Here is a 13,690-nt window from a genome sequence, read left to right on the forward strand (position 1 = left end):
CTAAGGGGCAGAGAATGTTAGCTGTCTGCAGAATCCCTTCTCCTTGTCTTCCTGGGTGCTCACTGCATTTCTCAGGTTCCCTTAAGAATTCAGAGGCCAAGTGACTAAGTGCTCTCAAATGGAATGTGAGTGGGAGTAACACAAGCCATTTCCAGGCCTGGCTCATAGATTCTCCCAAGTGTTTTTGCCTTCCTGTGGGCTGAACTGGCAATCAACACAGTGCTCTTAGGAAGCACACTTTGAAGGAACCCCTGCTGACCTAGAACATCTATTACGTGAGAAATCCAGTTATCTTGTAGTGGGGCCACTACATTGTGGGGACTATTTGTTATAAAGCTTAAGGTTTCTTATAATTTTAAACTACCCTCATACATGATACAAGTATATTGCCCTTTCCAGAATTTAAAGACTTAATTCTCCAGTAAAAACAATATTTTGTATGGAAAAACAAAGTAATAGTATACTACATAGTTATAATAATATACATGTGACTTTTAAATGAGATAAAAAATTGTGATAAAGGATATTGGGAGGGTGAGGGGAAGGAAAATGGAGTAGTGGTGGTGGTGGTGGAAAAACGAAATTGTCACCTAGTCCATGAGAAACTTAACAGATATATTTTTAAATAGGCAAATCAAAACTTAGGAAAAGCTCCTAATTCATAATACAGAGGTAAATACCAGATGAACAAATAAAAAAATCAAAGTGGTTGTCTTTGGTAAATGGGACTGAGGAATGGAGAAGGAAGAAGCCAAGAGCTGCTATTTGTTGTTGTGTCTGGTTTATTTATTTGGCTGCACTGGGTCTTAGCTGCAGCATGTGGGATCTAGTTCCCTGACCAGGGATTGAATCTGGGCCCCCTGCATTGGGAAGGTGGAGTCTTAGTCACCAGATCACCAAGGAAGTCCCTATACCTGGTTTTTAAAGTATGTGGCACGTATTATTTTGATACAATTAAATATTTTAAAATGCACAAGGACTTGGGAATTGAAAACAGATGAGATGGACTAGGTATGGAATAGCATGTGAAGTTCAAAATGGTAAAGTAGAAAGACAGAGAAGGGGAGACCAAAGACAAAGGGCTACTATCCCCAAGTCCTGCTACATTCATATTCCTGATCCTAGGAGTTAGAGTAGCCTCACAATGCCCAAGAAACTTCTGTAAATGAGCAAACACAAAAGAGTCATAATTGAGGATTTTATTATCCGACTAGACTTTAGGTTTTTGGCTGCCCTGTGGTCCCACATATGTACAGTGATATTTATTCTATCCCCACATGAAAGCATGTCGCCTGAGTAGAAGCTAACCATTGAAAGGATTGTATGTATCCGTCCGTGTCTGTGTATATTTGTGTAATGAGGGGATTCAATTTTATGTAAAGAGGGTAAAGTGTGAATGTGAAAGTGTTAGTTGCTCCGTCGTGTTCGACTCTTTGCAACCCCGTGGACTGTATCCCACCAGGCTTTTCTGTCCATGGAATTCTGCAGACAAGAATACTGGACTTCCCAACCTGGGGATTGAATCTGGGTCTCTTGTAGGAAGATTCTTTACCATCTGAGCCACTAGTGAAGCGAAGAGGGTAAGTGGGCAGCCAGAAAGAGGGTGGATTGGGAAGTGTTAGCTATAATGTAATAGGTAGAGAAGAAAGGAAAGTGGAGGAAAGAGGGGCAGTAGGTGGAAGGAATTTTACTTAGAAAGCATTTTGTTGCAGCCTGAACAATCACAGAGACATAGATTTGGAGGGCTGACTTCAAGCATAGCAAATATGAATCTAAAAGGGAACTGATCATATCTCAAATGATGCTGATGCCATCCACTTTTAACAACTTTTCCAAACTCAAACCTACTTTAAAGGAAAGCATGCACCTACCCTTTGAGGAGCATAAACAGGATGTGAGGATGAGCACTAATGTACTCCACGGTAGGAATCCGAGTGCCTATCTGTCTTCTCAGGATGTTGTTAAATATCTGGGTCACATCCTTTTTTCCCTGTTAAAGAAACAAACATCCGTTAAGTTGTATAGTTTAAATGAGTGAATTGTATGGCATGTACATTATTTCAAAAGCTGTTTATATACAAACACACACATACTCAGTCCATTTAATATGATATTTTCCCACCTGTGCATTCTTTGACTTCATTTGTCTAAAGATAGGTACAAAAATAAACAAATAATCAGAGTGAAGGCCAAATAAAATCCATGCCCTACACACCTAGTAAGCATTTCAAATCATTAAATGCATGAAGTACAGTCAAAGCTTGTGTCTAAAGGCTTTATGATCTCTATTTTTACAGTAATAAAACCAAAGGTTGAGGACCACTTTTTAATTAGGGTTGGGGAACAGAAAAAGATCTTAAGGGGATGGAAAGTTTCAAAAACAGGACCATAACCTGGCTTATTGAGAAGCTGATTCTAGAGGGCTTTTTTTTGCTTTTTATTTTTGTAGCAAGAAATAATCATTAGTGATTAAATTATCACAGTAGGAAGTTTTCTGCATTTTGGAGCCGCCTTCTAATTTAACCTGAACAGTTGACTGTATCCACCCTATTTTTGCAAGGCACACCTGCCTTTAAAATGAATGCATGGACTCTTACATACAATACGTTTTCATCCTTTGATCTCTTATCACACTGTATTTCAAAACATCAAAGAGTCTAAGGCTGTGTCTTGAATACTGGCCAAACCTCAAACACCATAGCTCTGAGTTTGTTCCTGAGCCCATAAAGCAGACAGCTTGCAATCTCAGCCATAACTCTTTCTTTTTTTTTGGAACTCATAAGAATACGCTGAAGTAATTTTTTTTTTTCTGTCAGCATCTTTAAGGCTTAAAAGATTAGAGAAAAATTTATGGTTATAAAGTAATGAGTTTTCTTTTTAAACAATTGTAACCCAAAGGTCTGTCTTCTAATGAGCCCTTATTCACATCACAGCAGGGTCTTCCAGTTCTTCTCTCACCCCATTGGACTACTCTCCTCCCGGTTTCTGAAGAAGGAAGTGGGCTTGTCACACAGATTGCTGAGTCAGTCTCTGCTACTCAACGGAAACCAACGCCTTGGGCCACCATCATCGCTGTCAGCTCTGAAGTTCAAATCCCTGCTCCTACCTCCTCTCAACCCTTGTTCATTGTCTTGCCTTCTACAACCAGTTATTTCCTCAACCAGCTATTTTATACACAGTTTATCTCAAGTGTAGAAAACTGCCTCTTCTCCTTCATTCAACATATTATTAGTACATAGTTCTTTTATCAAGGGTTTAAGGGTAACAAAGGGTAATTACAGCACACTGCAGAAACAACGTCCAACTGAATCCCACACATCACTATTATTACAGATTCCTCAGCATTTCTGATCATCTTTTTCCTTAAGCCCCTTCCTCTGTCTTGGTTCTGGAGCCTTCAATCCCCCTTGCTCCATTCCCTTTTCCTATCTTCTATTTCCTTCTACTATCAAAATTAGCCAATGAGAGGACATTTCTCAAATTTCTGCCATTTTACTCTGCAAAAGGAATCTAAGCTCTTTCCTTTCAGTCTTTTCCTTCCCAACACTGCCTGGAGACCTCACTTTTCACAGTGAATAAAAAAGCCCATGTAGGTGTCTTCTAAACAGAAGGTCTATTTTTCTCTGTAAGCAATGCTCCATCTTTCTAGGCTATCTGGCAAAAGCTGCAGCCCATCCCTAAAGAAATAATGTTCCTTTCCTGTTATAAAAATACACCGAAGATTTTACAAGCAAAGAGATGCAAGTTCGATCCCTGGGTGGGAAGATTCCCCGGAGAAGGGCATGGCAACCCACCCCAGTATTCTTGCCTGGAGAATCTCACGGACAGAGGAGCCTGGAGGGCAACAGTCCATGGGGGTCACACAGAGTCAGACATGATTGAAGTGACTTAACAAGCAAAACGCACTTTTTAATGTGGATACTTTACACGTGAGAAGAAAAGTTGCTGCCCGCAGGCTGATCTTTAACACTTCTAGTCCATAGAAATGGATAGTACATTTCTGCAAGTAGTCTAATGATGCTCGTAATGGTGCATTCTTTCTGAAAATACTGTATGTAATCAGTGGAATGCTTAAAACTAAACTGTTCTCAACTTTAACTGCTTTTCATTCATTCATTCAACCAAGAAGCATTTATAAGTATTTATTGTCTGTGGGCTTGACTGAGGAGGACAGCCTCACCTACTGAATATCACGTTCATTTATAACTATGTTCTAGGTCACAACTGAATGAACAAAGTCAAGACCTGTCTGGTTAACTACACCTCAATAAAGCTGGGAGAAAAAAAACTGCCTGCAATTATCATGACAGCAAGCCTTCGTAATGATAGTATTGAGTCACCAGGAAAAATTATTACATTTAGTACATCATTTTGGAGGACAGACACGTCTACAATGCATTTTACAAAGAAAATGTAAAGTAAGCCACAAAAGTACTACTTATCTACTTATCTCTCTCCATTTGAAGAGTTAACTTAATCTTCAGCTACATGGAAAATTCAAATATTCAGAAAGATAAGTATTTTTCTCCAAGGATTTTAGGGAGTAAAATTTTACTCTACTTGATAATGTAGAAGTCCATTTTTAGGCAATTTAATGACTTAATTCCCAAATAATTTTAAAGCAAACTTTCTTACTGTTCCTCTTTTGTTACCTAAGTCAATGCAGCACAAAGATGTGAAACATACAAAGTTTTTCTTTGGTCTATTCCCATCTCCTCAATTCTTGGCGAGCACTTTGAGCCTATGCCATTCTGTGGTTGCTCAAGGCCTCACAAGGTCACCGGACCCAACAATATTTCACCCTTGACTCAGTCTTCAAAACATAGCCAACCTTGGTCATAGTCCTTCCAGCATCCCACTGCAGATTAGGTTAATCTCATAAACTAACTCAAGCTAAATTAATGATGATAATAGCTTAATACACTGCTGCTTTCAGGGAAACACACAAAACAATAGATTTATAGAAATCTAACACCATATTCTAAGAGCAGGGGAGTTTCCCATTTACGGTCACTCACCAACCAAGTTTAAAACTAAAATAATAAACAAAGAAACAGACATCAAGGGTTATAACAAAAATAAACCAGATTATATCTAACTTAAGTTTGAGAAGGAGAGATGAGAATATACTATTTGGCATCTATATATTTGCATATGTATTTAGTGTTCTTCCATAACACATATATGTATGTATATTTTACTTAGTTTAATATTTAAAAACAATGCTGTAAGTTCATATTATTCCTATTTTATAGATGGTAAAGTTTAGTCCCAAAGAGGTTATGTTGCTAACTACCAAATGGCAGAGCAGGGACTCCATAAACAAGTCTAAATCTAAGTCAAGGGTTTTCCTACTACGCACAGCTCCTACAAATGCCCATAATAACTCATTTTAAACTAAATTGAGGAAACATGAAAGTATATAAACACAATGATAAAACTACAGTTTAATTCCATTAAGTCTGGTTTTAAAAAGGAAATGGGGAGGGCCTTCCTAGGTGGTCTAGTGGCTAAAACTCCACACTCCCAGTGCACAGGCCCCTTGTTTGATCCCTGGTCAGGGAACTAGATCCCACATGCTGCAACTAAGACCCAGTGCAGCCAAAATAAATAACTAAATAAAAATATTTTTTAAAGGGAAATAGGGAGTAAGATGGGGAGGGAGAATGACAAGCCAAGCAAGAGGGAAAAGTAAGAAAGGAGATAATTGAGCAGAAAATGTCAAAGTTAGAGAAACAAATAAGGGAGGGAAGGAAGAAAAAGACACATGTTTCTCCCATCCAAGTATTAACTAGGCCCAACGCTGCTTAGCTTCAGAGATCAGACAAGATTGGGCACGCTCAGAGTGGTATGGCCAACAAGACAGAGGTTTCTAAAAGGAAGGCTGAGTTGAAATCTGGGCCCTGTGGGGCCCTCCGTCAGTCTTGTTTCTAGTCAAGCACACAGAGAAGTCTTGCCCTGCATTCCTCCCCCTCAGCTCTAGTTGGCCAAAATCTTCTTCCATCTAAGCCATCCAGAGAACTGTGAGCTAGTATTTCCACACATCCCCAGAGCCGCGACCTTATCTTGGTCCATCACTGTAATGAGTCTCCTTTCACTTCCTCAGTGACAAAACTAAAGCAATTTACTTCAGAAATCTCCATTCTCTTCTATCTCTGAAAATTAATGGAGATCCAAGTGCTTACCTGACATTATCTGAAGCCTGACAGTAGTAGCAAAACAACAATCAAATCAAAACCAAGATTTCCATCGTGAAATGTGTCTTACAACCACACATTTCATTGAGAAACCACTGTTCTAAGTTAGATATATCATAGATAATAAAATGCTTACACACATTCACCCCTTATGTTTCTAGATTATTGTTTTACATATTATTTCAGTAATTAGGTATAACTGCTTTCAAAAAATGAGAGAAATATCCTATATTAGTAGCATTTAACAAAATTCTTAAATCATTGGTATAAATGTTTTAATTAAAGAAACAGGCCTGGGAGATACTACATCTGAACCTCAGCTTAGGCTCTTAGTGACCGAGTGACTGTGGGGAAATTAATACCTTTAAACTTTAGGGTCTTCATCTATAAATCAAGGCCAATAGTATAGTACTGATCACATACAGGTTGCTTTAAGAATAAACTGAGGGACTTCCCTGGTGGTCAGTGGCTAAGACTCCATGTTCCCAATGCAGGGGGTCTGGGTTCAATCCCTGGTCAGGGTTAGATCCCACATGCCCCAATTAAACCTGGCAAGCCAAATAAATAAATATTTTTTAAAACTTAAAAAGAAAAGAATTAAACTAGAAGAGTGCTTAAAAACTGTACAACATTCAATAAGCACTCAACAAGTTATCTTTTATTATTATTAACCATTAACTTCACAACTTGGCTGCATAAAACTTAACTATGGTATACCTTTTGATTTTTTTTTTTTAAAGATTAAGGTGATTTTAGAAGTTTTAGTGGGGAAAATGGGATTTTAAATAGTATATAAATAGTATTAATTTGGCCATGTGATGCAAACAGCCGACTCATTAGAAAGGACCCTGAAAGACTGAAGGCAAAAGGAAAAGAAGGCAGCAGGATGGGATGGTTGGATAGCATCACCAACGCCGCGGACGTGAACTTGGGCAAACTCCAGCAGGAAGTGAGGGCCAGGGAGGCCTGGCATGCTGTAGTCCATGGGGTCGTAAAGAGTCAGACACAACTTAGCGACTGAACAACAACAACAGTAAGAAAAAATGACAGTCAGATACTGGTAGTCATGTGTATAAAAACTGAAAAGCACAAGTGTCAGCCTTTGGCAGATAGTGTACCTCAAAGTCTATCAGCTGCAGGTCGGCTATGAGAGTCGCCAGCAGCCCGGTATTGTAGAGCTCCTGTGAGAGCTGGGCCACGGCTTCCACTGGGGGCTCCTTGTCACTTGTCCCACACAGAATTTCTTTCATTGCTTGCAGTGATTTTGACACTTCTTCTGAAGCCTAGGGACCAAAATATACGCTAACAGTTAAGAGTGAAAAAAAAAAATTTCAGGCTACAAACAAACAAAAACCACTTCTTGAGCCCTGCTTATTTATTTACTTTTAAAATTCTGTATAATTATTATTTTTATTAATTGAATAACTGTTTTACAGTGTTGCATGAGCTTCTTCTGTACAACACCATGAATCAGCTATATATCCCCTCCCTCCTGAACCTCCCTTCCACCCGCCAAAACCCCACCAACCCCATACCCCCACCCCCTCCAGGTCATCACAGAGCACTCAGCTGAGCCCCCGTGTGCTATATAGCAGCTTCCCACTAGTTACCTATTTTCTGCTTATTTATGATTAAAGAACTCAATACAGTTACAAACAAACAAAAGCCATGTAGTAGGCACTGTTTTTGTTTTTTTTTGAAAATATTACTGAAATTAATTTATAAAAGAGAGATCTTTAGTATTTCTACTTGGTTAATATAATTGAAATGATCTTTCTTTAAATCATATTCATAGTGAACTTTGCTAGTAATTAATTATAAATTTAACTCTTGGAAATTCAATTCAATTCATGTTGAAGACTTATCAGTAGCAAGTAGTCTTATTTAAAGCATTTGTTAATGATTTTCAACAAATCCCTATAATTCTGATTTTTTTAACGAAATAGGTACAAAATCATATATTGTCAAAACCCATAACCTTTGTCAATCCACTGATCCCTCACACATAACCATTATCTTTTTGTTATCTATGAAACTTAAAAAAAAAAAAGAGCAAAAATCTCACTACATTCTAAAGAAAAATAGGAGAGGGACTTCCCTGGTGGTCCAGTGGCTAGTACTCCACCCTCCCAATGCAGGGGGCCCTCGACATGCTGAAACCAAGAGTTCACTTGCCACAACTAAAAACTCCATGTGATGCAACTAAGATTCAGTGCAGCCAAACTAATTAATCAGAAGAATAATAGGAGAACCTATAGAGGAAGAAAGTATATCAGTGAGTAGAGCCTGGGGAGGGGAGAATGAGGTGCTGAAAATATTCCGAAATTAGACAGTGGTGATGGGTACACAACCTTCTGAATAAACTAATAACCACTGAATTGCACACTTTAAAATGGTAGATTGTATAGTATCTTAATTATACTAAGAAATTACAGCAAAAATTTTAAAAAATAGGTAAGCAAAACAAACAGGCAAATTAGTTAACACTGCTGAATATTTTAAAGTAGGTATAGTTTTAGTACTTTCAAGTATTGTACTCTAATCATTATAAGTAAAGAAGGAAATAGAATACAGCAAAATAATAAAAAAACTAACTCATCGTAGTTGTTAATTAAAAATTAATTTCCAGGTACGTTTCATGATATGACTGAAGAAATCCTTAATTTATTAAAGGTAAGAAGTTTTCTTAAATTGTGATATATACCTATAGAAGATTACTTTAAACATATATAGAGTTTAGAATAATTACAAAGCAAACACTTGTGTGGCCAAAACAGAGGTCAAAAAAGAGAACATTTTTAGCATCCCAGAAGCCACTTTGAATGCCTTCTTTTCAGTCTAGAAGTAAATCCTTTTATGTCTTTGATGATAATCACTGATTTATTTTTCTTTACAGGTTATTTTAACATCTATGTTTGTTTCCCAAAACAACATAGCTTAGTTCTGCTGACTTGGAATAGCACCTGTACCCTCTTATGATTTGTTTCTTTCGCTCAACACCGTATTTGTAAGGCTCATTCTTTCTGCTGTATGTCGCGGCACTTCTTTAAATGCACTGTTCTATAGTATTCTATTGATAGCTGGACTGATAGCAACTTCTCGGTTTCATTGTTGACGGACACCGAGGTGTTTCCACTGATGGGCTACTATGCACAACAATGCTATGAACGATCTTGACAGCACATCCCGGTGCACGTGTGCAAGAACATCTCTAGAGTTTACACTAGGAGGGAACTGCAGGGTTTTAGAGCACGCATGCAGTGCGGTGCAGGGGTGCAGGTGTGATCAGTCGTGTCCAACTCTTTGCGACCCCATAGATTGCAGCCTGCCAGGCTCCTCTGTCCATGGGGATTTTCCAGGCAAGAATGCTGGAGTCGGTTGCCATTTCCTCCTCCAGAGGATCTTCCCCACCCAGAGATCAAACCACACTTCCCGCATCTCCTGCATTGCAGGCGGATTCTTTACCGATGAGACCCCAGGGAAGCCCCAGTCACTTTAAAGGTATTGTACTGAATATGTCGGATTCAATGTCCCTTTGAGGGAATATCTAAGATACTAAAAAGAACTTCCTCTGAGGAAGTGCTGCTGGGTAGGACTTAAAAACAATGTTAAAAGGAGGCTGCACTGGGTATTCCTGGCAGTGCAGTGGTTACCACTCCATGCTTCCAGTACAAGGTTCAATTCCTGGTTGGGGAACTAAGATCCCACATGGTGCTGTGGTGTGGCCAAAACGAGAAAAAAGGCGGCATCGTAGTAGAAACTGTCAGATGATCTTTAAACACAAACTTTTTACCCTTCATGTATAACATTATACACAGTATAAGTATCAATAGTATAACCCATTAGATGTTTAACTGTAAAACCCCGGATTTTTTTTTTCATTCTAAATTTTTTCCTTCTAGTTTTATTGAAATATAATTGACATATAGTCCTGTATAAGTTTCAGGTGTACAGCATAATGATTTGACTTACATACATCATGAAATGATTATCACAATAAGTTTACCCATCACTGCATACAGATAACAAAATTAAAGAAACAGAAGAGAAAAAAATTTTTTCCTTGTGATGAGAACTCAGGATTCTCTTACCCACTTCCACATATAACATACAGAAGTGATGATCACATTTATCATGCTGCACCTTATATTTCTAGTACTTTCTTTACCTTTCAACTGGAAGATTGCCTACATCCAATTCCTTCTTCCCAACACCCCTGCCTCTGGTAACCACAAATCTGATCTCTTTTTCTGAGTTTGTTTGTTCATATGTTTTTGAAGTATAACTGACCTGTAACACTATGTCAGTTTCTGTTACACAACATAGTGATTCGACATTTCTATAAATTTCTAAAATGTATAAGTCTAGTTACGATCTGTGGCCATAACAAAGACACTGCTTAGTTATTGACTCTATTCTCCACACTCTTTCATACCCATGCAACTGGAAGTCTGTACCTCTTAATCTCCCTCACCAATTCCTTCCCCCGACCCAAACCCTACCTCTCCTCTGACAATAACTGTTTCTCCTTAATGTTGTTTTGTTTTTTAGATTCCACATATAAGTGAAATTGCACAGTGCTTGTCTTTCTCTGACTTATTTAACTTAGCATAGTGAACCTCTAGGTCTACCCAAGTTGTTGCAAATGGCAAGATGTCCTTTCCTTTTTATGACTGAGTAATATTCCGTTACTCCTTAAGTCTAGAGGATCCAAGGCTGGTCTGGGGCTTTAGAAAATGAAAGAAGAGTTCAAGACAACAGATTCAATAATTATCAATGGCATTAAGAACTGAAACCAATTTAAATGTATTCACAAAGACCTTGAGAGTGCATCGCAGACCATGTTTAGGATTCTTCATTAAGCTTTTACATTGGCTTTTGGTCTGTTCATGTATTTTAATAATAACATTATTGTTTCAGCTCATACCTTATCTGTCTTTTTGTCTTGTTTTTCCAAAATGGCCAAGTTGTCTCTCAGAATTTTCACGATTTCTGCTGGATTTTTGTGTGATTTACTAAACAGAGGCATTTTTTCATTTATAGAAATCTCTTCATGTAATATAGAATGCTGAAAACAAGTAAACAAACAAAAATTACTATTTTAATTCTTAACATGATTAAATTGTTATACCAAAATGTCATGTTTTCAACAACCAATTCAGTAATATGGAACATTAAAATCGATTAAACTAAAACAAGTTTTAAGTTTCATGTCAAATTTAAGTTAGTGTAAAATATTTCAAGAAAGATATTTTTAAAGGTTTACCTAAAAGTTTTTACTCAGAGTTTAATATCTTTCTTATAAAAGAAATTAAAGATTTATACAAGAATAGGAAAAGGAGTATTCTTAGAGAATAAGCTGATACTTAAAACTAGATATTTTGACTAAACAGAGTGAGGAAGATGGTGATATTAGTGATGATAAATAAAATAGAACATGTAAAACAAAAGTCAGACTAGGATCCACAAGCTCTAGTAAAGCAATATTTTAAAACATTCCACTCCATAGCAATAACAAAATTACAATGTAAAATTATTTAGAATCTTTTTTTTTTTTTTTACTCTTCAAATATTCAGCTGGCCATACTCACTGATGAAATGAGGATTACCATGATGGGTGGGAGTGGGGAGGTGAGGAGGAGGGGAAAAGAAAAATCAGTTCTTCTTTTTGAGAACATCTATTTGCATAGAGCAGAAAAAGCTAAATATAGCTATTATCACCCTATTTATACTAAAAATATGCTAGGGAAAAAGATCTAAATTAAAGGCTCCAGTTAGGAGAAACATATTCATTTGCTTTACATTAATTAGTAAAAATATGTCAAACATTACAGAAATATGACGTAATTAATCAAAAGCTCCCATTAACCAGTGATACAGAGGTAACAGCTGTTATCAGCTTTTATACATATTCCTCCTTAATTTTTCTCTCTATATATAAAAATGTATTTTTAAAACCAAAATATAATAATACTAAAAACAGTATTTTTCAGGCTATAGTATTTTTTTTTTTAGGCTTTCCCTAATGGAAGAAAGCAAAGAGAAACTAAAGAACCTCTTGGTGAAAGAGGAGAGTGAATACGTTGGCTTAAAACTCAACATTCAAAAAACTAAGACCATGGCATCTGGGCCTGTCATCTCATGGCAAATAGATGGGGAAGCAATGGAAACAGTGACAGACATTATTTTCTTGGGCTCCAAAATCACTGTAGATGGTGACTGCAGCCATGAAATTAAAAGATGCCTGCTCCTTGGAAGGAAAGCTATGACAAATCTAGACGGTATATTAAAAAGCAGAGATACCACATTGCTGACAAAGGTCTGTCTAGTCAAAGCTATGGTTTTCCAGTAGTCATGTATGGATGTGAGAGCTGGACCATAAAGAAGGCTGAGCACCGAAGAGTTGATGCTTTTGGAGAAGACTCTTGAGAGTCCTTGGACTGCAAGGAAATCAAACCAGTCAATCCTATAGGAAATCAGCCTTGAATATTCATTGGAAAGACAGATGCTGAAACTGAAGCTCCAATACTTTGGCCATCTGATGTGAAGAGCCAACTCACTGGAAAAGACCGTGATGCTGGGCAAGACTGAGGGAAGGAGGAGAAGGGGCCGGCAGAGGATGAGATGGTTGGATGGCATCACCAACTCAGAGGACATGAATTTGAGCAAACTCAGGAGATAGTGAAGGACAGGAAAGCCTGGCATGCTGCAGTCCATGGGTCACAAAGAGTCAGACACAACTGAGCGACTGAACAACAACAACATCCATTATACAGACATATAATTACTAGGAGTATTTGGTAATTTCTTATTAAATTTTACTTTACCAATACCTCTACAGAAAGACTTCTGGGTCAACTCCATTTTTCCTCATATTTTTCTTATTAACAATAATGCAATTAATCAGTGAAGAATATTACACACAAATGTATAACAGCAACGACAGCAATACTCTAACCAGTTATGCACCCAGCATAACCTTGGTTACGGTTCTAAACACTACATCCCCTGGATTCCTACTCCCCAAATCTGCTTCCCTAGGATTCCTGTCCAATCTCTGAGTTACTTGAGATCCTTCCAAAAATTTTCTTCAGTACTTGTTGTGATCAAGAGTTATAATGCTGGCATTCAACGTATCTGCTAAACAAACATGAGGTATTTAAATCCTAATCTAGTTCTGACTTGGTAACTGATCCACTATGATTCAGAAGTTATCATGCTTGTCTACATGTCATGTAAGTTTTTAATAAGTGTTTTTTTAAACTAACTGCAAATTCACCTTGTCATAACGTTTAACTCATATTTTTTCTATCTCACTTATGAAGATATCAGGACAAATGTTGCCAAAGGCTCTGAGAAAGCCCACATACATTCTGTTAGTACCAAGCAAGTTACCTTATTTTATTTTTTAATGCATCCCCATGACTTACTTAGTGTATGACTGAAAGTTGGTACCTTTTGACCCCCTCACCCATTTCATCCACACCCCGCCC

General features: G+C 37.5%; 1 protein-coding gene across 13 annotated transcripts in view; it reads right to left on the reverse strand.

Annotated features, from left to right (window-relative positions):
* Nucleotides 1-13,690, reverse strand: part of CAB39L (calcium binding protein 39 like) — a 91,832-nt gene that overhangs the window by 39,204 nt on the left and 38,938 nt on the right. For 11 of the 13 annotated variants that reach the window (XM_012184464.4, XM_060394366.1, XM_060394364.1 and 8 more), the window contains 3 exons: nt 11,125-11,265; nt 7,316-7,480; nt 1,872-1,990 (listed from right to left, as the gene is read on the reverse strand). In XM_012184464.4, coding sequence (XP_012039854.1) covers nt 1,872-1,990; nt 7,316-7,480; nt 11,125-11,226 — 386 coding nt within the window. In that variant the 5' untranslated portion in view covers nt 11,227-11,265. Of the gene's footprint in view, nt 1-1,871; nt 1,991-7,315; nt 7,481-8,372; nt 8,450-11,124; nt 11,266-13,690 lie in introns of those variants that run through there. The other 2 variants (XM_042254743.1, XM_042254744.2) reach the window with 2 other exon arrangements.

This window comes from Ovis aries, chromosome 10, assembly GCF_016772045.2.
Source record: "Ovis aries strain OAR_USU_Benz2616 breed Rambouillet chromosome 10, ARS-UI_Ramb_v3.0, whole genome shotgun sequence".
Lineage (NCBI taxonomy): Eukaryota > Metazoa > Chordata > Mammalia > Artiodactyla > Bovidae > Ovis > Ovis aries.